This window comes from Parambassis ranga, chromosome 1, assembly GCF_900634625.1.
Source record: "Parambassis ranga chromosome 1, fParRan2.1, whole genome shotgun sequence".
Lineage (NCBI taxonomy): Eukaryota > Metazoa > Chordata > Actinopteri > Ambassidae > Parambassis > Parambassis ranga.
This window is the reverse complement of record NC_041022.1, coordinates 7,395,435-7,418,592: the sequence shown is the minus strand read 5'-3', so window position 1 is coordinate 7,418,592 and position 23,158 is coordinate 7,395,435. Positions and strand designations below refer to the sequence as shown.

Genomic DNA, 23,158 nt, shown 5'->3' with positions numbered 1-23,158 from the left:
CTCTGGAAATGAGAGGAGAGGAGAGGAGAGCATAGGAGAGGAGACAGCAATGGCCCCGCGGATCGCAAGGTGTGTGAGGGCCCGCAATGCTGCTCGCAGCTTTAATGCTCCTTGCTTCTCTTGTACTGCCCCCTGCTGGTCTCATTGTGCCCACTTCCCTTTGAATTGAGTATAAGTGTCTTCCCACTGCTTTTGCCATTCTTTCAGGACATACCCTTTGATCATAGATTTTGCTTCTAGTTTACTAAATGCTGTCACCATGACATTATCCAATTTAAGTGTTGAAGACGATACATACATCGTGCACGCTCAGATATTTTATTAAACAAAGCTAATTATTACTACAGCAAAACTAAAGTTGTATATCTTATTTGTAAAACTGTATAGAGAAAAACAGCTTATATCCAACCTAAATGTATCATTATTAAATACACAGCACACCACAGAGATTGAAGGATAAAGTCATCACGATCAGTCCTGGAGGAACACACAACAAAAAGCTTCCAGTCTCTCACTTAGAATCAATATGTATGTAGTATTATCATGAATACTGGCAGAATTGAACTGTAGTTCAACATGGAAGATCAACATTTTCTAGCCCTCAATGGTCTAAGAAAGTTACTCACTTTATAAAAACAGAAGTTATCAACACCTCAATGCTGCAAAACTGCATGCCATTTTATCAATGCCACATAGCACATCACCAGAGACAGCAGTTCTCTCTGAGGTTGTCAAAGGACACATATGATTAATGTGGTAAAAGCTGTGAGGCCCAGCTCAGTGACAGGAAACATCTGCAATGACACAAACCTACGAACTAAATGGGTATGAAAACACTGAGGTTTCTTCACCTGTAGTTCATGTCTGTAGTTTTATAAAATATTTTTTAAAAGAGAGAGAAGAAACAAACAAACATCACAGATCTTAAAAACAATGCAACTCACAGATGATAGTCAGACGCAGGACAATGCTGACCACCTGTAGAAGAAACAGCAGCCCAAAGCTGACAATAACTGGCCTGTAGATTTTTCTGACTGTGGGCGGAAATTCACATTATTCATTATTTTTTTTAGGCACCAATTCTTTGTAAATAGACACTTTAAGAATGTTTCAATATATGCATGTAATAAATGACCTTTATATCGTACACACATATCTGACTGTGTGAAAACAACGGCTGATATTCATCGCAAACTCTGAGCTACAATAAAACACAATATATACTAAATACACGTTAGTCTTGGATGGTGGGATTTTTTGGTTCATTGTCTCAGTTCTCTTCACAGAAAAACTTTTGACCGCTGAAGTGTGACAGAGTGTGTATGACGAGCTATACTAATCTGCTTATTTTAGTCTCCAACACCAACACCTAACCACCATCTGTCTTCATGTCTCAGCAACATGTCAACCACACATTTCTTTCTTCTTTTTTAATGTTGCCGTCTCAGCAACAGAAATAAAGACAAAAATAAAAACAACTTTTAACTTTAAAGTCACTTACATCTTGTGGAAGCAACTGGTATGTTTCTACGCTCCATCCTCTATTCAGATTCTTCTTTAATAATTCATCGTGTAATGAAGAGCTGATATTTTTTCTGGTTCTGATGCTGATCTGAATCAACACTTCTCTTCTGCACTCAGAAATATAACCACAGTTTTTTCCATCTGTGCTGTTTTTTCACAGTTTAACCAAAAACATGAAAAAACATTTTCCTTTAATCATGACAAACTGTTCCTTACTAAGTAATTCACATAAAGAGGTGATGCATACCTCATGTGTCATTTTGCAGTTACTGAGGTTAGCATGCTGACCCACTGAGTCCCTCTAATAATCTGCCCTAAGCCAGCAGAGTGGAGCTATTATAAGTGCCAGGACAGAGAGGGGCAAACATGACAATGTGTGCAGGACTTGGAAATACTGGGGTGATCCATCATAGATGTCCGATTGGATGTACGATACCGAGCGCCTTCTTGCCTTTTTTTAATGACCTTCACCAGCACCTGGTTCCAAAGCAGGATCAGTGTTGGGTTATGGGGGAGTTTGGACCCAAATGCAGACACAAAGGCTGAGGTGAACTAAAAGTGAGCTTTTAATAAAGCCGAAAAGGTCAAACATAAAATCCCAGAACACAAAGTACAAATCAAAGGAGTAAAAAGCAACTAACTAATTCAACAATAACAAACTAGTAGAAAACAAACCAAACCTAATGGAGATCCAAAAGGGAGGATGGCAACACACACACAGGGACACGGCATGGATAAACGGACGGACTAACAACAACAAACGGGAGCACAGGACTTAAATACAGAAGGGTAAGACACAGGTGAGACACATCAGGGCGGGGCAATTCTAAAAGCGGGAAACACAAGGAAGTAAAACACACAGGAACACAAGGGGAAACATGGACTTTCAAAATAAAACAGGAAACACAAGACAACTTCAAACACACAGATCACAGACTCAGGGCAGGAATGAAAACTAAACAGAAAACAAATCAAGAAACACAGAATCCTAACAATCAGGAGGGAGAGAACATGAGGATCTTTGTCATCGCCTGTGGCTTTCCTTCACTCTCAAGCCATCTCAACATGGTTTGAAGTCCACCCAAGACTGGTCCATCCACCCTATTCACCTTTTCTCATTCCCATAGAGGAGTTTTTTTTCTTCATGGAGGTGGAAAGTTTTTGACCATCAGCCACATGACCAGATGTCACTCCTTGATGCCATGGATGCTGCCTGCAGGGACACTGCAGTTGAAGAATGGCAAGCATGGATCTGTCATAGCAAGCAGCTTTATCCCAGGTGCATCGCCTCTGATACACCTGGGATTGGTGAAGTAAGTGTGTTATTGAAAGATGTATTGTATTTTGAAACAAAGAGTTAGTGTATATTTAACAAAATGTGTTTTTGAGGATAAAATAAACCCTTTGGCCGATTGTGTTCTGTCGGTGTGTGTCTGTGTTAAGAGTTTAGAAAAAATATCTATAGAATGGCTAAGTGCTTGTTAGCGATTGAAAAAACTGTAATGAAATCATTCAACAACAACTTGTCATCTTCTGTATACACACGAGTCATTTATCAACACATCCTAATTAATTAGGCTACATTATTGACCACATATATTTATATTGACTTTTTTATATTTCGCAGGAAAGTTCTCATGAAAAGCTGTCGGCTTCCTTCCATGTTTTATTTGTGTAGCATCACTAAAATACTAAATTCACTGATAACTGTTTACATTAAATGGTGGTTTCAAAGGCATAATTAAAGACACCGAAATACAGAGAATTAGAGGGATTAGATTTCAGAGCAGTGTAGGTTTTGTGAAATTTTGACTTAGTATGGTCAGAGTCGGGGCCTGTTCAGCATCATACAGGAGCTTGTTCTAGGTTTTTCCTGTATGAAACTTAAACCTTTAGGATGACCAGTTTGTCCTCAGGGGCTGAGTAGGTTCATATGACACAAACAAACAGTTTGGAGTTTTGTACACAAGTAGTTCTCTGAGAGACAGGCAGGGCAGGACCTGAGCAGCTGCATTCTGAACATACACCATTAAAGGCGAGGCGAGGCGAGGCAAGGCAAGGCAAGGCAAGCTTTATTTATATAGCACCATTCATACACAAGGCAATTCAGAGTGCTTTATATTAGATGAAATCACAGAATAAAAACATTTTAAAACATTAAATTAAGAAGGAAAGGAAAAATATCATAAAAACATCAAATAAAATCCGGATGATTAAATGAGAAGAGTGCAGTCAAGTAATTAGGAGAACGCTGTAGTAAACAAATGTGTTTTCAGGCCTGACTTAAATAAAGTGACTGTCTGAGCAGACCTCAGGTGTTCAGGAAGGCTGTTCCACAGATGAGGGGCAGAATAACTGAATCCTGCTTCACTCTGTTTGGTTCTGACCCTGGGTACACACAGTTGGCCTGTCCCTGATCATCTCAAGCATCTGGATGGTTCAAAGGGAACCAATAAGTCCAGGATGTATTTTGGTCCAAGACCATTCAGCGCTTTGTAGACCAGGAGTAAAGTTTTGAAATGTATCCTTTGACTCATAGGAAGCCAGTGCAGTGATTTGAGGACCGGTATGATGTGGTACATTTTCCTGGTATTACTCAGAACTCTAGCAGCAGCTAGCAGCTGTTTTTCTGTGTCTTGTTTGGACAGAAAGCCCTTGATACTAGCAATGTTTTTCAGGTGGTAATAGGCAGACTTAGTAATGGCTTTTACATGGGTGTTAAAACTGATCTTAGCTCTTTCATTTTTGGGGCCAAAAACAATCATCTCTGTTTTGTCAGCATTGAGCTGGAGAAAGTTCTGGCTCATCCACTCATTGATTTGTTGAGTACACTTACTTAGTGAGTGTAAGGGACTGTAGTCATGTGATGACACTGATATATAAAGCTGTGTGTCGTCTGCATAGGTGTGGTAGGAGATGTTGTGCTGTTCTATGATCTGAGCTAGGGGCAGCATGTAGATGTTGAACAGAAGTGGTCCGAGAATGGACCCTTGAGGAGACTCATAGTTACCAATTGACACAAAGTAGTCCCTATCATGTAAGTAAGATTTTAACCAGTTTAACACAGTGGCAGTGAATCCCACCCACTGCTCCAGCCTGTCGAGCAGTATGTTGTGATCAACTGTATCGAATGCAGCACTAAGGTCCAGCAGTACTAAGACGGAGACTTTGGATGCATCATTATTCTGATGTATGTCATTTAAGACCTTAATAAGTGCAGTCTCAGTGCTGTGGTGTGCTTGAAATCCAGACTGAAATTCATTAAAAAGATTGTTTTGCACCAAAAATGCATGAATTTGTTGAAAAACAGCCTTTTCAATGACCTTTCCCAGAAAAGGAAGGTTAGATATTGGCCTGTAGTTATTTATTGCTGAAGCATCCAGATTTGATTTTTTGAGCAGAGGTTTGATTACTGCAGTTTTCAGGGCCTGGGGAAACTGCCCTGACTGAAGAGAAACTATCTGCAACACATCTGACAATATGTGGCTAAAACTTTTTTAAGAAAATGTGTAGGCAGATTGTCAAGTGAGCATGTTGTGGGTTTTAACTGTTTAACAGTTTCTGTCAGTGCTGTATTATCTAGAAGGTTAAAATGTGCCAGCTTAACAGGTGAATGAGAAGGCACAAGTGACATTATGGTTTTGCCAGAGCTAGAGCTACAGACTGTTTATTTTTAACACTTTATCTGTGAAAAAAGATGCAAAGTCATTGCATGACTTTTTTAGACAGCAGTTCAGGTGGGACTGATACTCCTGGGTTTGTTAGTCTGTCTATAACAGAGAACAATGTGCGAGCATTGTTGCTGTTCCTATCGATGATTTCTGAAAAATAGGATTGTCTTGCATTTTTTAGTTCCTGGTTGTAGTTATGTAGGCTCTCTTTGTAAATGTTATAATGAACCTGGAGTTTAGTTTTTCTCCATCTGCGTTCTGCCTGTCTGCAGACTCTTTTTTGATCTTTAACCAGTGTGGCATTTCTCCAAGGTGACTTTTTCCTTCCTGACTTCCTGACTTCCTGGCAATTGAATCAATAACAGTCATAACTTTGGAACTTAAACTGTTTACAAGGTCATCAACAGGAGCTGTGGGCAGGGTTGGTCATGGTACAAAAGCCTAAGACAACACAATCAAAGTCAATGCACATAATAGACAATAGTTTGGCAAACTCATCAAAGAACTTTGCATTGTATTTCAGGGTTTTGTAAATAACTGCAAAGGTTGCTTGACAGGAGGATTTTAGCTGAAGAGCAACATATTCAAAAGAGTCAAACTTTCCATAGGATACCTTTTTGCACTGGAGGCAGTCATTAAACAAGATGGTGACTCCTCCACCTTTCTTGTGCAATCTTGCTTCACTCATGAAACCAAAGTTAGGAGGAGTAGACTCAGTAAGAACTGCTGCACTATTGTCTTGCCCCAACCAAGTTTCAGTTAAAAACATAAAATCCAGATGGTGCTTTTGAATAAAATCATTAATTAAGAATGATTTGCCTGCCAAAGACCTAACATTTAAGAGAGCTAAATTTAATGTATTAAAACCCGTATCCTGTTTATGTTCGGGGACAGACTGTGGCTGACATTGAATAGATTTTAAATTTGATATGTAGATTTCTTGGATGACGGGGCTTTCTTTTCCTTTTACTTATCAAAACATGAATTGATGAATCTGCGCTATGGGAGAGTGCTCTCTCCCTGGGCCTCAGGTTGGTAGTGGGATTATTATGGGTACAAGTCCTCAAACAGCAGAAGCCCTGGGTGTCCTAGTCCCTGATTGCAGCCTTGGTGCTGTTACAGTAATAATTTGCCATAAATAAATGTGTGGGTGAGTCTCTCTAGGTCTTGTGTTGACATTTAGACACATTGGAGCAGGCTTCAGCTTCTGGGTAATAGATTTCCATATTCATTTTTTACATGGTAACATGACAGGAGGCATTTGACAGTCATGTAAACGTGGAAATTAATCTTTTGTTTCGTATAATTTAAAGTTCACTGTAAAGATACAAAGAAGGAGAAGTGTGGATTTCAGATTTTATAGTTATTAGTATATAACAGCTGTGTTACACACTCGCCACAATTATTCAGCTTCCTGTTTAAATCATCTCTCTTTAGCTGGGGAGTTTAGCAGTGCATTAGGCTCCCGTGCTCTCTGTAGTTCAGTCCTCAAAGCAATACAAGTGTACACATGTGTATGTGTGAGTATTAACTGAATATTATTCTTTGTTTGTGAACAGCTCAATCACTTCATCTCGCCTAGCTGACACACACACACACACACACACACACACATTTCCTTCAATAATAAGCATTTATTGCACTTTCAGAATAACATAAAGGCCTGTAATTAGTTTTCAAAATAAGAGAACTTTTCAAACACCATGACAGGCCCAAAAAACAAGGAGCGACAAGCTGAAAGGTTTTGGTTGTACGATGAATTGTTTATTGTTATAATTATATACATCATTAAAATGATTCTTCTTTGTGTAAGTTCTTGTTGTAGATGGAGTAAAATAAAACAATCTGCTGATGAACACAAAGCAATTTATAATCACTAAATAATAATAATAACTTTCTTCCAGAAGGACGTCCTCTTGTGTGTGTGTGCCTGATAATGAGCTACTGTCCCTGCACCATCTGAGAGATACTTCTAGGGTCCTAATATAGTGAATTATGGAGCCTGTTCACAGATCCAATTGATTTGCATGTCACATGGAGCATCATTCCAGCTGTCTTCCTGGTCGTAGTACCTTATTTCTCCACAGTCTTCATCTTTGCCTTCAAAGTTGTTGGGCTCCCCAGGTATCCAGAAACTGAAAACAAACCAGAAAAATATTTCAACAAAAACATAATAACAGAATTGAAGGGTGGTCACATGTAAATAAAGTGAACTTCAGTCCAAAATTAAACATTGTCAAATTCTTTACTCAGAGTATAAGCAGCGTCTTTTTGATAAATACAGCTGGGCTTTGAGGTTTCCTGTCTAAAGTCTGAGAGCATTTGAGCTGTTCCAGGACACCTTCAGGATGAAAAGAAATGAATGAATGTACCTTTTGGACAGCTGTGTCCTGTCCACCCATTTCCATACTCCCTCTGTCTCTTTGTCAGTCAGTCCGATCCACACTCGCTTTTTGAATTTTCTCAGAAAGTTCTTGTCAACAAAGAAAACAATCATAAATCTCCTTCATGTCTGTCACAGACAGATTTGACTCTCAGACTCACCTGCTCCTCTTTGCTGTTGATGATCACCAGGTCGGCACCTTTCTGCACACAGTCAGCTTTACTGTCTTGCCAGGATTTTGTGTCAGAGGAAATGTAATAAAATCTGTTCTGGAAAAGCACCCATCCTTGTTGACGACGGACCTCTGTTAAAGATAAAATACACTAAATCTTCAAACTTAAAAAAAAGTCTTGCAGGTAACCTCTTTTTCTGACCACTAAAATATGACTCCTAATACAACTACGGTTGTTGATGTTAGTTTGTAATGATATACCAATGTGCTACATGTGACATCTATAAATGAGCAGTGCCCTGTTAAATCCGACCAGTGATTATTTGTCACACAAAGTTGTTCATTTTCTGCATCAGCTCATCCCTCTGTCCAGTCAGGTTTTTATTAGCGGCCTCAACAACTAAGACAGGATTTCCATAATGAATTCATTTACCAACAAAAACTGTTGAATGTTTGTGTAATCTTACCAAGCAGGGTTCTCCTCAGGTCATCTCTCTCTTCAGTCAGAGAACGGCGCTGTGAATCTAACATTGATGTTAGTTTGTAATGATATACTAATGTGCTATGTGTGACATCTATAAATGAGCAGTGCCCGGTTAAATCCGACCAGTGATTATTTGTCACACTTACCAAAGTCGTTCATTTTCTGCATCAGCTCATCCCTCTGTCCAGTCAGGTTTTTATTAGCGGCCTCAACAACTAAGACAGGATTTCCATAATGAATTCATTTACCAACAAAAACTGTCGAGTGTTTGTGTAATCTCACCAAGCAGGGTTCTCCTCAGGTCATCTCTCTCTTCAGTCAGATTTTTTAAAGTGTCTCTTGTGGAACCATTATCATCTGTAAAAGAGTTTTACTTCCATACAGATCATTCTTAACTAAACTTGACCTTCTTGCACTCATCTCTCTCTTCAGCCACAGAATTCTGCTGACACTAGGGTGGGACGGTATTAAGGTATACCGGCGGGGCACACAGGTAGCAACGGTATCATTTTTAATATTGTCAATAAAAAATGCAATCCACTTATATGTGAAATAATTAAAAAAACAGTCAGTTCACTATATGCGTTTTTAAAAAGCCTCAATAAAATCTATATTAACTGAAAAAGATCGCTTGACATGTTTCAGGCAGTTTACAATGCATTATACCTGCCATGAAGTGTAGGCTACAGCAGCTGAATTAAAATTAAACATGTGCGATGTCTCTGCAACTTGAAATGAGAAACAGTATACCGCCGAACCCTAGCTGACACTACAGTAGAAACCAGCTGTCATTACTTGTTATTCTTCAGAAATGCACATTTGAAGTGTAAATCAGTAACAGGTGACTTACTGAGACCAAGATGCTGCACAACGATGTACACAACAAGCAGGATACAGATGATTCCAACGATCACACTGATCACCTTGTACACTTTCACTCCTGTTTACAGAGTGAACACACAGTCACACAATTTCAGCAACATGCCAGAGCAAATTAAAACATTGATTTCCTGATGACTTATGTGACCATAATTACATCTGTGACTGTAAATGTAGTTATTAAAGGTAGGGTAGAAGATTTTGAAAACTCAGTGAGAGTCAGCCAGATTTTAAAAGTAAACACACGCCCATTTCTCTCGGAGCTCACCCCGAAGCCACGCCTCCCAATCACATGGACGCACATTACCTGAAGTCGAGCTGCTCTCTGGTGCACGCAGAGCAGGAAGAGAGTGACAACCAGCCAATACTCCGCGCAGGGTCGTCCCGGAGGATTGGCTGATGTTTTTAGCGTTTTATAGCTTTCACAGATGATTAATATTCTTCGTTTTAATGCAAAACTGCTGAACTAATCGGTTGCTATCGGATTGTAAAGAGAAGTTACACTAATTTAACAAAAAGTGCATCACAATAAAATCTCCTACCCTACAGTTTCACTGTGAGTGTTCGGTCACAGACAGCTCATCAAACATCAAACTGTTTTATTCTTCCATTTTTTTGTTTGCCCTACCAGCAGTGAAATTCAGATTTGTTCATTACCTAAAAGTTTGTATTAGAGCACAGCATCGTCTTTGATTTGATTTAAACCTCAAACTTATTGTTGAAATAGAAGAATTTGCTCTCACCGGTTGAAGCAGGAGTCGCTGTACTTTCTTCACCTTGGCGCTTCTTTGGAGCAGGATTACTGCGTGCAGCAGAGACATTTTCATACACTGCAGAATTTTCAGGGTCCTCCACATGAAAAATCATTTCCATATTTTTGACACTACAAGTGCAAATAATGTTGTTAAGAGAGCTGTCTTGTAGGTACTGTGCTCTCTTTCCTCTTCTTCAAACTCTTTCTCTCTCTCTCTTGACACTTCCTCATTTTAATGATGTAACATACATTAGCATAACATACACAAGTGTTAATTTACAAAGGGCTGGTTGTTTTCACGGTGAGAAGGGGCTGGACATATTTTTGAAATCCGAAACTTGATGATATTTACCTGTAGTGGTCTGTCAGTTTATCTTATAAAAACACAGCACGCGGCATCAAACTCTCAGTCCAGTATCAGACCACAGTCCTCTGTCTCTCTGCCTGCAGCTCTGCTGTCTGTCCAGTTTGGCCCCAAAACTTCTGTGTTGTTTAATGATCTTAACCCGATCTGTCTGTGCCCAAAACCGCCACTGCCTCGCCTGATGGTTCTCCTCCACCTTCAGCTCCTCTACAACAGAAATGATTAACTTTACCACACAGACTTTCCTATAGATTGTCCTAAAAAAAACTGAATCTGAAAGATAAAACACACAAAACCTTTAAAACTAAAAAAAAACTCTTTTTCTGACCACTAAAATACGTACGTTACTCCTAATACAACTACAATGATGATCATCAGCTACAACATTTTAAGTTGCAGTGTGTTGCTCACCACAGACATCCAGCCTTCTCTGCAAAGTGTCTCTTTCTTCAGTCAGGTTTTTAATGGCAGCAGAGCTGTCTGAGACTGCAGGTGAATGAATACATACATACAGTGAGAATAAATACAGTAAATCATCATTACAGGAATAAATCTGTTATAAATTATTGTGTGAAGATTCCTGAATACATGTTATGATTTGGTGCTCTACCTCGAGGCTATAGTGCATTTGTGTCTGTATGTGTGTGTTTTATATAAATACATTTATAACAGCAGGCAGACCAGGAGGCACAAGGATACATTACTGGAAAATACTCACAAAGAACCAGACGGAGGGAAATGTTGACAGCAGCTTGTACAATACACAGCAGTCCAAAGCTCAGAGCAACCCATGTATGGAGCTTTCTAGCTGTTGAGGCATATGAGTGACATGCAGTAGTTCATTTTCATATTTTCATGGTTAAAAGAAACATACATGATAAAATATCTGTCTCACCTGGTGCAGCCACTTGAACATCATCAGTTAAGTCTTCATCAGTGTAATTCCTTGAGGCAGCATGTCTGCCTGAAACACCAGGGAGCTCCAGAGTGACACCTGTTTCTTCTTCATAAGCAGCCATTTTTACATTTTTAAGTGAGACTATCTTGTACTAGTCCGTCAGTCTGCTTTACTTCTGACAGCAAAACACACTTCCTCCAACAGTTTCCTTTTAACATGTCTTTTCTGGTGTTAAACACTGACTAATGATTTGGGGGCAAGGAAGAAGAATGTACACACACCTCTTCCCCTAATTTTAACCATCACAGCTTAGTGCCTCACTCTAACTTTGACCTTAACCTAATTCTACCCTTAACCCTCAAATCAAGTCAACTCTCACATAACAATTTGAAACTGGCCAAAATGTCCTCACTTCAATAGTCTAAAACTCAAACCGGTCTTCACAAACATAGCTGTACAGGAGCACACAAACACAAATGGAGTGTTAAGTCACTTCCACTAAAACTTTGACATGTCTGCATCTGTCTCCTCCACAGGTCTCATCTGTGTGTAATGCCTCCCCCTTGTGTGAGTACATTGAAAAAAGGATTCTTTGAATTTACTTGATTGAAATATGTACATCGGTCCCACACAATCATAACATGTAAAACCAACGTACTTCTTCTTTCTTTAAATTAATAATATCTTGCTAAACTAACTTATTTCAATCATGTTAGATTGTTTAAAAGAATCATGTTGATTCAATGTATTAAAACTTCGAAATGTAAACTCATTTTATTGGGTAATTTTTCAAGGATTTCATTATGTCCAGGGAACCCAATTCTTAACTGTAACTCAAACTTGATTTTAAATGCAGCCATATTTAAAGGTATTAGGTAACTTTATAGTATTTTCATTACATTCTATGAATTTAAAGAGAATTGTTGAAGTTCAAAACACTGAAAAAAGTGAACTCGGTGAACTCACTGTAATTGTGTGCAAATTAATTTTTGTGTTTGGCTTTAAAATGTATACTTGTTAAAGCTCAGTTGCTCATCAGTTAGTTATGAGAGTCATTAATTTGCACCATCAGTGAGGAGGGCTGTTAGGTTGTCTAGATATGTTAAGTTTGATCCAACGAGTTACCAAGTTCACTTTTTTTTTGAGTGTACAACATCAAAGAAGAACTCTGCATGTCACACAGCCATGACAGGCATAGGTATCAGATTGGTGATTGTGCGATTTACTCAACCGTGTTGTGTTGCATTTACTTAATTGGTTTGTGTGACGTGGTTCACCTCGTTCTGAGGCCATAGGTGGGGTCAGTTTTCCCCAACACACTCAGGCGCAGTCGTATGTTGTGGTGATTCAAAATGTATTTACAAAAAAATAAACAAAAATAGTGCAAATGTAAAAACAAAGCGAGTAAATAAAAAATGATACCGATGTTTAGAAACAATAAATAAACAGTTCTTTCTCAGGGATCTGTCCACTGGATTAACAGGAAAAGAAAACACAGACTAAAAAAATGGTCTCTGTACAATAGTTACCCTCAATGTAACTCTGTTGGGTTTCACCCCAACCCTGACTCTTTTACAAATTGGTTCTGACTCCGTCTCAGACCGTAAACGCACGAGTCTACTCTGCTCCCAACTCCACTGGAACAAACTCTCTCCTCACCGGTGGCATCTTGTATATACCCTTAGCCCCCTCCCACTGGGCAAATGAAATAGTAAACCATTACAGAGGATATAAACAGATTGTTCAACACAAACAATGACAGTCCGCTCACCAGACACATGATAACATTTGTCATGAACAAATAGACACAGAAATAAACAGTTAAAACATTTTCCTGACGGCGGAAGCCGTCTTCTGTGTGACGCAACGTCCCTCCCTCAGGTGAACACTATTTAAACGGCGTCTTTCTGCGGTAACTCCCTTTGAATCCGACACACCGGCGTTATGACGGTAAATTGTATGAATTAACCGGTGTGTGTGTGCGGATAGTACACCGGTGACGGGACTTCCTGTGTTGCTTTAACAAGTAGCACAAAAATGTTAACTACATTGGACATAATTACAGTTATTTGATCCAACAACTCACTGAGTTCACGTTTTCAGGGTTTTGAGCTGCAACAATTCTCTTTAAATCCATAGAAAGTAATGAAAATACTATAAAGTTACCTAATGCCTTTAAATAATGGCTGCATTTAAATTCAAGTTTAAATTACAGTTAAGAATTGGGTTCCCTGGACATGATGAAATCCTTTAAAAATTACACAATAACATTTTGAGGTTTTAATACATTGAATCAACATGATTGAAATAAGTTAGTTTAACAAGAAATTATTACTTGAGAGAAAGAAGAAAATTACATTGGTTTTACATATTATGATTGTGTGGGAACGATGTAAACATTTCAAAATAAAGTTTATAAACTAAACTGGATTAGGATTAAACAACCAGTCTAATTTCATAAACGATCAAATCGAACAAATACAATTTTTCTACAAGATGCCCACAAGAACTGGAGTTTAAGAACATTGCTCTCATTTCTGATTGGACTAAAGTTTTCTGTACATGATCCATGTTGTCCTGATGTATGTTTACCTATTAGTTTCAATATTTTGTTTAATCCAGTGTGTCCAAGTATTGTAATGCTTCTTTCGTCTCTCGTACTGCCCCCTGCTGGTCTCATTGTGCCCACTTCCCTTTGAATTGAGTATACATGTCTTCCTGTTACTTCCTCATCTCACTGCTTTTGATATTCTTTCAGCAGATACCTTTTAATTATAGATTTTGCTTCTAGTTTACTAAATGCTGTCACCATGACATTATCCAATTTAAGTGCTACCTTTGCTAGTTTGTCTGCTCTTTCATTACCCATAACAACCTGATGTGCTGGAACCCAAACAAAACAACCGATATATTCAAGTTTTTATCCTAAACAGAGCTTTGTATATCTCATTTACCATATCCTGTTTAGTTTAAGATGAAATGACTGACTGATTCCAGAACTGAGTAAATAAACACATCATGCATGCGCATATATTTGATTAAACAAAGAAAATGATTACTACAGCAAAACTAAAGTTGTATATCTTATTTGTAAAACTGTATAGAGAAAAACAGCTTATATCCAACCTTAATGTATCATTATTAAATACACAGCACACACTATCACAGCACACCACAGAGATTGAAGGATAAAGTCATCACGATCAGTCCTGGAGGAACACACAACAAAAAGCTTTCAGTCTGTCACTTAGAATCAATATGTATGTAGTATTATCATGATTACTGCCAGAATTAAACTGTAGTTCAACATGGAAGATCAACATTTTCTAGTCCTCGATGGTCTAAGAAAGTTACTCACTTTATAAAAACTGAAGTTATCAACACCTCAATGCTGCAAAACTGCATGCCATTTTATCAATGCCACATAGCACATCACCAGAGACAGCAGTTCTCTCTGAGGTTGTCAAAGGACACATATGATTAATGTGGTAAAAGTTGTGAGGCCCAGCTCAGTGACAGGAAACATCTGCAATGACACAAACCTACGAACATCAAAAACAGCACGATATTTGTTATTCTTTCCTGGTGTTTGTGTACTTGGTTATATCCACTTGACCATGTGCCCTGTGTATTTGGGAAAATATACAGTATAACCTCACCACTGTCTCAATTGTCTCTTAACTTCACATATAGTCAAAACTAACACTGTTTACAGTAATAATGAGCTCATTCTCCTGCATACATCATTCTGAATTACACAGCCATCGTCTTTTCACAGATCCAAAAGTTGTTGTTCCCACACCCTTCACCATCCCAGCTGTTTTTCTTTTCATTTTCGCCATTGCCATCATCTGTGATTCCAGAGCTGATTTTCCAATAGCTGGACAAAAAAAATAAAAATGAGAAAACACAAAGAAAGATGCTCAGTGGCAAGGACACTTGTAGGCTAGAATACAAAATGATATTTTCCTTGATTTATTTTTCCTTAATCACACATTTGAAATGAACGTATTATCTCATTTGTGTTGTTTTTATAACCATTTATTGTTGTAGGATTTACAAATATGACCATTGTCATTATTGTACATTATTATTATTACACATGGCTGTAGCATTACCGCAATACATTACAGACATTACCTTGTGTTCAGCAAAGTCCCATCCACCCATTTCCATATCCCTTCTGTCTTTGTGTCAGTCAATCCGATCCATGTGACCATTTCAAATTGTCTTATAAAGTCCTTGTGAGAAACAATAATACACAATAATAAACAGGACCTTGTGTTTAACCATCACAGTTTTAACTCTCACACACACCTGCTCTTCTTTGTTGTCGACGATCACCAGGTCTCCACCTTTCAGCAGACAGTCCTCTCTGCTCGCTTGCCAGGATTTTTTAGTAGAAGAAATGTAATAGATACTGTTCTGGAAAAACACCCATCCTTTTTTTGAATAGTATTCTGTCCAGGAAAACAACAATGACATTTAAAAACGAATTTTCTGAAAATTGAGTTATATCACAGCATCATACCCACTGTCAATACTTGTCAATGTCTCTCTTTCATCAGTCGGTGTTTTAATGGTGGCCTCAAACCCCGGCGTTGGTGAATCAAAACTGTCTGAGAGAGCAAACGACGAATATACATTAAATATACTGAAAAAGAACAAATGTAAAAAGATACCAATAACAAACCCTTTTACTCTGTAATACTGTATGATATATGCTATTCTATAGCTACATATAATGTACTATAACTTATTGTAAGTGCTGTTTATTGTCATAATATATAATCAATAATAATAAAAAAATTAAGCAAAAATTGGAAAATCTAAAAAGAAAATGGATACCAGGAACGAGCTCCATCTTCCTCTTCAACATTTCTTCTGTCAAATTTCCAACAGTGGCCTCAGGATCTGTCTCAGGACAGACTGCAGAGAAACGCACTGTGGTGAGCGCACTGTGGTGAGAGCTGCCTGCCTTCAGTTTGAGCTATTAAATTATTTAACAAGTGCTAAATGGGTATGAAAAAACTGAAAGGTTTATCTTCACCTGTAGTTCATGTCTGTAGTTTTATAAAAGATTTTTAAAAAGAGATAGAGAAGAAACAAACAAACATCAAAAACAATGCAACTCACAGATGATAGTCAGACGCAGGACAATGATGACCACCTGTAGGAGAAACAGCAGCCCAAAGCTGACAATAACCGGCCTGTAGATTTTTCTGACTGTGGGCAGAAATTCACATTATTCATTATTTTTTAGGCACCAATTCTTTGCAAATAGAGACTTTAAGAATGTTTCAATATATGCATGTAATAAATGACCTTTATATCGTACACACATATCTGACTGTGTGAAAACAACGGCTGATATTCATCGCTCAGCAACATGTCAACCACACATTTTTCTTTTTTTAATGTTGCCAGCTCAGCAACAGAAATAAAGACAAAAATTAAAACATGATTTTTAACTTTAAAGTCACTTACGTCTTGTGGAAGCAACTGGTATGTTTCTACGCTCCATCCTCATTTCAAATTCTTCTATAATAATTCATCGTGTAATGAAGAGCTGATGTTTTCTGGTTTTGATGCTTGATCTGAATCAACACTTCTCTTCTGCACTCGGAAATATAACCACAGTTTTTTCTATCTGTGCTGTGTTTTTTCACAGTTTAACCACAGACAGGAAAAAAACTCTGATGTACAAACATGAAAAAAACATTTTCCTTTAATCATGACCAACTGTTTCTTAGTAAGTAATTTGCATAAAGAGGTGATGCATATCTCAGACTTGTATGTGTCATTTTGCAGTGACTGAGGTTAGCATGCTGACCCCCTGAGTCCCTCTGATAGTCTGCCCTAAGCAGAGTGCAGCTGTGGATGAAATCATTCAACAACAACTTGTATGATGATCTGCTGTATACGCACGAGCTATTTATCAACATAGCCTCATCAATTACATCATTGACCACATGTATTTATATTGAGGTTTTTTTACAAGAAAGTTCTCGTGAAAAGCTGTCGGCTTCCTTCCATGTTTTATTTGCGTAGCATCACTAAAATACTAATATCACTGATAACTGTTTACATTAAATGGTGGATTAAAAGACATAATTAAGAAGACACAGAAATACAGAGAATTAGAGGGATTAGATTACGGAGCAGTGTAGGTTTTGTGAAATTTTAACTTAGTATGGTCAGAGTCGGGGCCTGTTCAGCATCATACAGGAGCTTGTTCCAGGTTTTTCCTGTATGAAACTGAAACCTTTTAATGGCCAGTATGTCCTCAGGGGCTGAGTAGGTTCATATGACACAAACAAACCGTTCTGCACTGACAATTATCTTATTTCTGTTAAATTATGTCCTAAATGTATGATATGTCCTAGATATGTCCTGTAAGATATGTCCTATATATATATATACACTCAACAAAAATATAAACGCAACACTTTTGTTTTTGCTCCCATGTTTCATGAGATGGACTTGAAGATCTAAACTTCATTCCAGATACACAATATTACCATTCCTCTCAAACATTGTTCACAAATCTGTCTAAATGTGTGATAGTGAGCACTTCTGCTTTGCTGAGATAATCCATCCCACCTCACAGGTGTGCCACATCAAGATGCTGATCTGACATCATGATTAGTGCACAGGTGTACCTTAAACTGCCCACAATAAAAGGCCATTTAGAGTTTAGCAGTGCATTAGGCTCTTATGCTCTTTACATGTGAACGATCTCACCACACACAGTACACAGACACACACACACAGTTCCTTCAATAATAAGCATTTATTTCACTTTCAGAATAACATAAGCCTGCAATTAGTTTTCAAAATAAGAGAACTTTTCAAACACCATGACAGGCCCAAAAATCAAGGATCGACAATGGCCTACAAGCTGAAAGGTTTTGGTTTTATGATGAATTGTTTATTGTTATAATTATATACATCATCAAAATTCTTTTTCTTTGTGTAAGTTGTTGTTGTGGATGGAATAAAATAAAACAATCTGCTGATTAACACAAAACAATTTATAATCACTAAATAATAACTTTCTTCCAGAAGGACTTCCTCTTGTGTGTGTGCCTGATAATGAGCTACTGTCCCTGCACCATCTGATAGATACTTCTAGGGTCTTAATATAGTGAGTTATGGAGCCTGTTCACAGATCCAATTGTGTTGCGTGTCACATGGCTCGTCATTCCAGCCGTCTTCCTGGTCATAGTACCTTATTTCTCCACAGTCTTCATCTTTGTCTTCATAGTTGTTGGGCTCCCCAGGCATCCAGAAACTGAAAACAAACCAAAAAAAAATGTTTCAAAGAAAACATAATAACAGAGTTGAAGGGTGGTCACATGTAAATAAAGTGAACTTCAGTCCAAAATGAAAATTAAACATGGTCAGATTCTTCTTGTCAGAGTATAAGCAGCGTCTTTTTGATAAATACAGAGCAGATCGATTTAACTGGGCTTTGAGGTTTCCTGTCTAAAGTCTGAGAACATTTATGCTGTTCCAGGACACCTTCAGGATGAAAAGAAAATGAATGAATGTACCTTTTGGACAGCTGAGTCCCGTCCACCCATTTCCATACTCCCTCTGTCTCTTTCAGTCCGATCCACACTCGCTTTTGGAATTTTCTCAGAAAGTTCTTGTCAACAAAGAAAACAATCATAAATCTCCTTCATGTCTGTCACAGACAGATTTGACTCAGACTCACCTGCTCCTCTTTGCTGTTGATGATCACCAGGTCTGTACCTTTCTGCACACAGTCAGCTTTACTGTCGTGCCAGGATTTTGTGTCAGATGAAATGTAATAATATCTGTTCTGGAAAAGCACCCATCCTTGTTGAAGACGGTTCTCTGTTAAAGATAAAACACACAAAACCTTTAAAACACAATATTTTTCTGACCACTAAAATACGTTACTCCTAATACAACTACAATGATGATCATCAGCTACAACATTTTAAGTTGCAGTGTGTTGCTCACCACAGACATACAGCCTTCTCTGCAAAGTGTCTCTTTCTTCAGTCAGGTTTTTAATGGCGGCCTCAAGATCTGCTGTCTTTGCAGCATATCTGTCTGAGACTGCAGTGTGTTGCTCACCACAGACATCCAGCTTTCTCTGCAAAGTGTCTCTTTCTTCAGTCAGGTTTTTAATGGCAGCAGAGCTGTCTGAGACTGCAGGAGAATGAATACATACATACAGTGAGAATAAATACAGTAAATCATCATTACAGGAATAAATCTGTTAATTTATGTGTGAAGATTCCTGAATACATGTTATGATTTGGTGCTCTACCTCGAGGCTATAGTGCATTTGTGTCTGTATGTGTGTGTTTTATATAAATACATTTATAACAGCAGGCAGACCAGGAGGCACAAGGATACATTACTGGAAAATACTCACAAAGAACCAGACGGAAAGACATGTTGACAGTGGCTTGTACAATACACAGCAGTCCAAAGCTCAGAGCAACCCATGTATGGAGCTTTCTAGCTCCTGGTGCGACCACTTGAACATCGTCAGTTAAGTTTTCATCAGTGTAATTCCTTGAGGCAGCATGTCTGCTTGAAACACCAGGGAGCTCCAGAGTTACACCTGTTTCTTCTTCATATGCAGCCATTTTTATATATATACAAGTGAGAATATCTTGTACTAGTCCGTCCGTCTGCTTTGCTTCTGACAGCAAAACACACTTCCTCCAACAGTTTCCTTTTAACGTGTCTTTTCTGAAAAAAAGATAGGATGAAAAAATGATAAAAAGATGATAAACGCTGACTACTATTAAGGAAGAAGAATGTACACACACCTCTTACCTTAATCTTAACCATCACAGCTCAGTGCCTCACACATGCTACCCATGTTTCAGGGTGGCCCCCTGCTGCTTTATCTCTGCCTCCTGGGCAAACTGACGGCCGCATCCGTAGTAGTCCCTCTGGGACAGCTCTCCTTGCAGCCCATGCAGATGTGGTTTAACAGTCAACACCTAGATCTCCGTCTCCCCATTCACAGGCATAGGAGACTGCTTGTGTCGCCTCAGTGTCTGGAGTCCTTGCCCGCATGGAGGGACAGGTCTTATATAACGGGGTTCCACTGGGCTCTCTACCGTTCCGGAGAGAGGTGGTGCACACCGACGCATCCAACGTAGGTTGGGGTGCGACATGGCAGGGATGAGCAGCGCAGGGTTCATGGTCGCCACAACACTCCAGGGAGCACATCAACGTCCTCGAGCTGACGGCAGTGTGTCTGGCCCTGGAATCTTTCCTTCCGCACCTTCAGCTGTGCTGTCGGAATTCAGGTTCCGACAGCACAGCGGTGGTTTATCACATAAATCATCTGGGGAGCACCAGGTCTACAGGGCTGATGCGGCTGACCCAGCGGCTGTTGACGTGGACGGCCCCTCATCTCGCCAGCTTTAGAGCGGCCAGCGCCCCCTGCCTGGAGAGTGGAGACTCCATACGGAGGTGGTGGAACACCTATGGCAGGCTTTCGGCAGAGCGGAGGTGGACCTTATTGCCTCGAGGGACACGACACACTGTCCCCTCCGGTTCTCACTGGCCGACGACACCAGCCCCTTAGGCCAGGACGTGCTGGCGCACGACTGGCCCAACACCCTGCTGTATGTGTTTCCCCCCTTTCCCATGATATTTGCGACACTTCTGAGAGTTCTACAGGAGGGTCACAGGCTGATCCTGGTGGCCCCCTTCTGGCCAGCCAGGACATGGTTTCTGTTGCTGCACAGGCTCTGCTGCAGCTCTCCAATGCGCCTCCCCGCCAGGAGGGATCTCCTTTCCCAGCTGGGTGGCCGGCTGCTGCACCCTGACCCCAGGCGCCCTCAGCTCTGGGCTTGGCCGCCGCAGGGCCCGGTACGACATCTCAGAGTATGGGGGGGAGATAGGAAGGACAATAACTAATGCCCGTGCCCTGTCTACCCGGAGGCTGTACACTAGGAAATGGAGAGTCTTGGACAACTGGTGTTGTGACAAGGGGCAGGACGCAGTACGTTGCCCGCTCTCTGCTGTCCTGAAATTCTTACAGGACCCTCTCGAGCGAGGGCGGTCTCCATCTACGCTTAAGGTATATGTTGCCGCTATTTCCTGCTGGCATGAAGGGATAGCTGGTTCTACTGTCGGGAGCAACAAAACTGTCTCTCTATTTCTCAAGGGTGCCAGACAGCTCCACCCACCTGAGTGCCCAGTTGCTCCGACGAGGGACCTGTCCATGGTCCTGGACTCCCTGCGGGCTCAGCCCTTTGAACCGTTGTCTGACGCACCCCTCTGATTGCTGTCATTCAAGACGGCATTCTTGCTGGCCATGGCATCAGGTAAACAGGTGGGTGAACTTCAGGCCTTGTCTGTTCACGATTCCTGCTGTAGATGGAACGCTGATGGCTCAGGCGTAACCTTGTGGCCTGATGCTGCATTCCTTCCAAAAGTGGCTTCAGCAGTGGCAACTGCTGCCCAACCTCTCCAGCTGGCCCGCTTTGTGAGGGGACTTACTGGAGCCACGGGAGACCTGCTGTGCCCTGTTTGTGCATTGGAGTTGTATATCAAGGCGACATCCCAAATGCGACGGTCTGACAGCCTGTTATTGTGCTTTGCCGGCCCTCACAAGGGTCAGGCTCTCTCAAAGCAGAGACTCACACACTGAGTGGTGGAGGTAATGAAACATGCTTATGTGTCACATAACTGAGTTTGCTCAGAGTGAAGTGCGTTGTGCAAGCAAACAGGGATGTAAAGCTTTGTGGTGAAGATATTTGGTTTGGCTGTTGCATACCTGGGAGAGCAGGAAGGGAACAGCAGCAAAGAGAGGGAGAGGGAAGGTAGAATAGACCCAGTGGAGAGTAAGAGTAAGGTGTATGTATGTAGGGCTGGGCAATTAACCGAAAATATATCAAAACCGACATTTAGACCCTCCGACCGACGTCATTTTCCTCGTGACAATTACTTTGGTTATTACTTTTCTGTGATGTCCCCTTGCTGTAAAAATAAAATTAAAATGCTTTTTAGAGCTCGTTACATATCCAGAGAACAGAGAAATCTGTTTGTGTTCCAGAGGTGGCAAGAACAATAACAAAGTTATCATACTTCACGAGAAACGTGTGTAGTCCTCATACGTATAGCGCATATCATGCGTACACACACGCATACAGGTTCTGAAGACGTTCCGCTGCTGAATGTCGGCAGAAGCAGCAGTTTAGGTGAACGTTTGAAGCGGAGATATTTAGGAAACATGCAAAACCCCCCACTAAACATGTTCGCCTAAACTGCTGCTTCTGCCGTTCAGCAGTGTAATGTCAAATCCTGTGTGTGCTGCAGCGGGAGGACTCTGCACACACGTTTCTCGTAAATTATGAAAAGTCCGGGCCGAAACGACGTTTGTTTTTGTTCTTACCACCTCAGAACCACCAATAGATTTCTCTGTTCTAGTGGAGTGTGTAACAAGTTTAACGCTGACGTTGCTGACGTTGAGCATATTTAACTACCCCCCCCCCAAAAAAAGTAATAATCGTTCATTAATCGTTAATCGCGGAAAAAGCTTCAATTAATCGTGATATTGATTTTAAGTAATATCGCCCAGCCCTATATGTATGTTTATGTGGTGTAGGCGAATACTCCAGCATTTCCAGCTGGGAAAAACAATACAGCTGAAATATGCAGAGAAAGACAGGAGACAGGAGAGAAAGAGAGGCCGACCATGACAGGCGGGCCTACTTAAATCACTATGTCTATATGTCTATATGACAGAAGTTCATATATAACCTGTCCTAAAAACTAGTCAAAGCCAGACTACTGTGTGCTCATTTATCTGTCTGGAATTAGCGACCCATCGACCAATCAGAAAGAGTTTCTTGTTGCCTGGTAAGGTCTGAGTTTCAGCTTTAAGCATACGTGCAGCGGACGTAACCTATGCTCTGAATGCAAGTTGTAGAGGAGCTGGAGGTGGAGGAGAACCATCAGGAGAGAGACAGAACAGGCGGAATGGGACGTCAGGACACAAGGCTGATGACATGATTCATTAT

The 23,158-nt window shown here is 40.1% G+C and overlaps 3 protein-coding genes across 3 annotated transcripts; all 3 read right to left on the bottom strand.

The window, feature by feature from the left end:
• Positions 1–7,188: 7,188 nt before the first annotated feature.
• Positions 7,189–10,029, bottom strand: LOC114449566 (hepatic lectin-like). The gene is made up of 8 exons (XM_028427372.1): positions 9,857–10,029; positions 9,085–9,174; positions 8,517–8,591; positions 8,381–8,449; positions 8,218–8,274; positions 7,740–7,882; positions 7,568–7,668; positions 7,189–7,330 (listed from the first exon to the last, which is right to left on the bottom strand). The coding sequence occupies exons 1-8, from the start codon at positions 9,984–9,986 to the stop codon at positions 7,189–7,191; spliced, it is 807 nt and encodes a 268-aa protein (XP_028283173.1). The 5' UTR covers positions 9,987–10,029.
• Positions 10,030–14,464: 4,435 nt separating this feature from the next.
• Positions 14,465–16,738, bottom strand: LOC114442603 (C-type lectin domain family 4 member M-like). The gene is made up of 7 exons (XM_028416313.1): positions 16,617–16,738; positions 16,266–16,355; positions 15,978–16,058; positions 15,665–15,748; positions 15,447–15,589; positions 15,270–15,370; positions 14,465–15,009 (listed from the first exon to the last, which is right to left on the bottom strand). Exons 1-7 carry the CDS (start codon positions 16,657–16,659, stop codon positions 14,883–14,885), a joined length of 669 nt encoding a protein of 222 aa, XP_028272114.1. The 5' UTR covers positions 16,660–16,738; the 3' UTR covers positions 14,465–14,882.
• A 1,543-nt stretch (positions 16,739–18,281) lies between these two features.
• Positions 18,282–19,564, bottom strand: LOC114449488 (C-type lectin domain family 4 member M-like). Its single transcript, XM_028427242.1, has 5 exons — positions 19,543–19,564; positions 19,122–19,313; positions 18,850–18,992; positions 18,686–18,780; positions 18,282–18,423 (listed from the first exon to the last, which is right to left on the bottom strand). The coding sequence occupies exons 1-5, from the start codon at positions 19,562–19,564 to the stop codon at positions 18,282–18,284; spliced, it is 594 nt and encodes a 197-aa protein (XP_028283043.1).
• Positions 19,565–23,158: the final 3,594 nt, after the last annotated feature.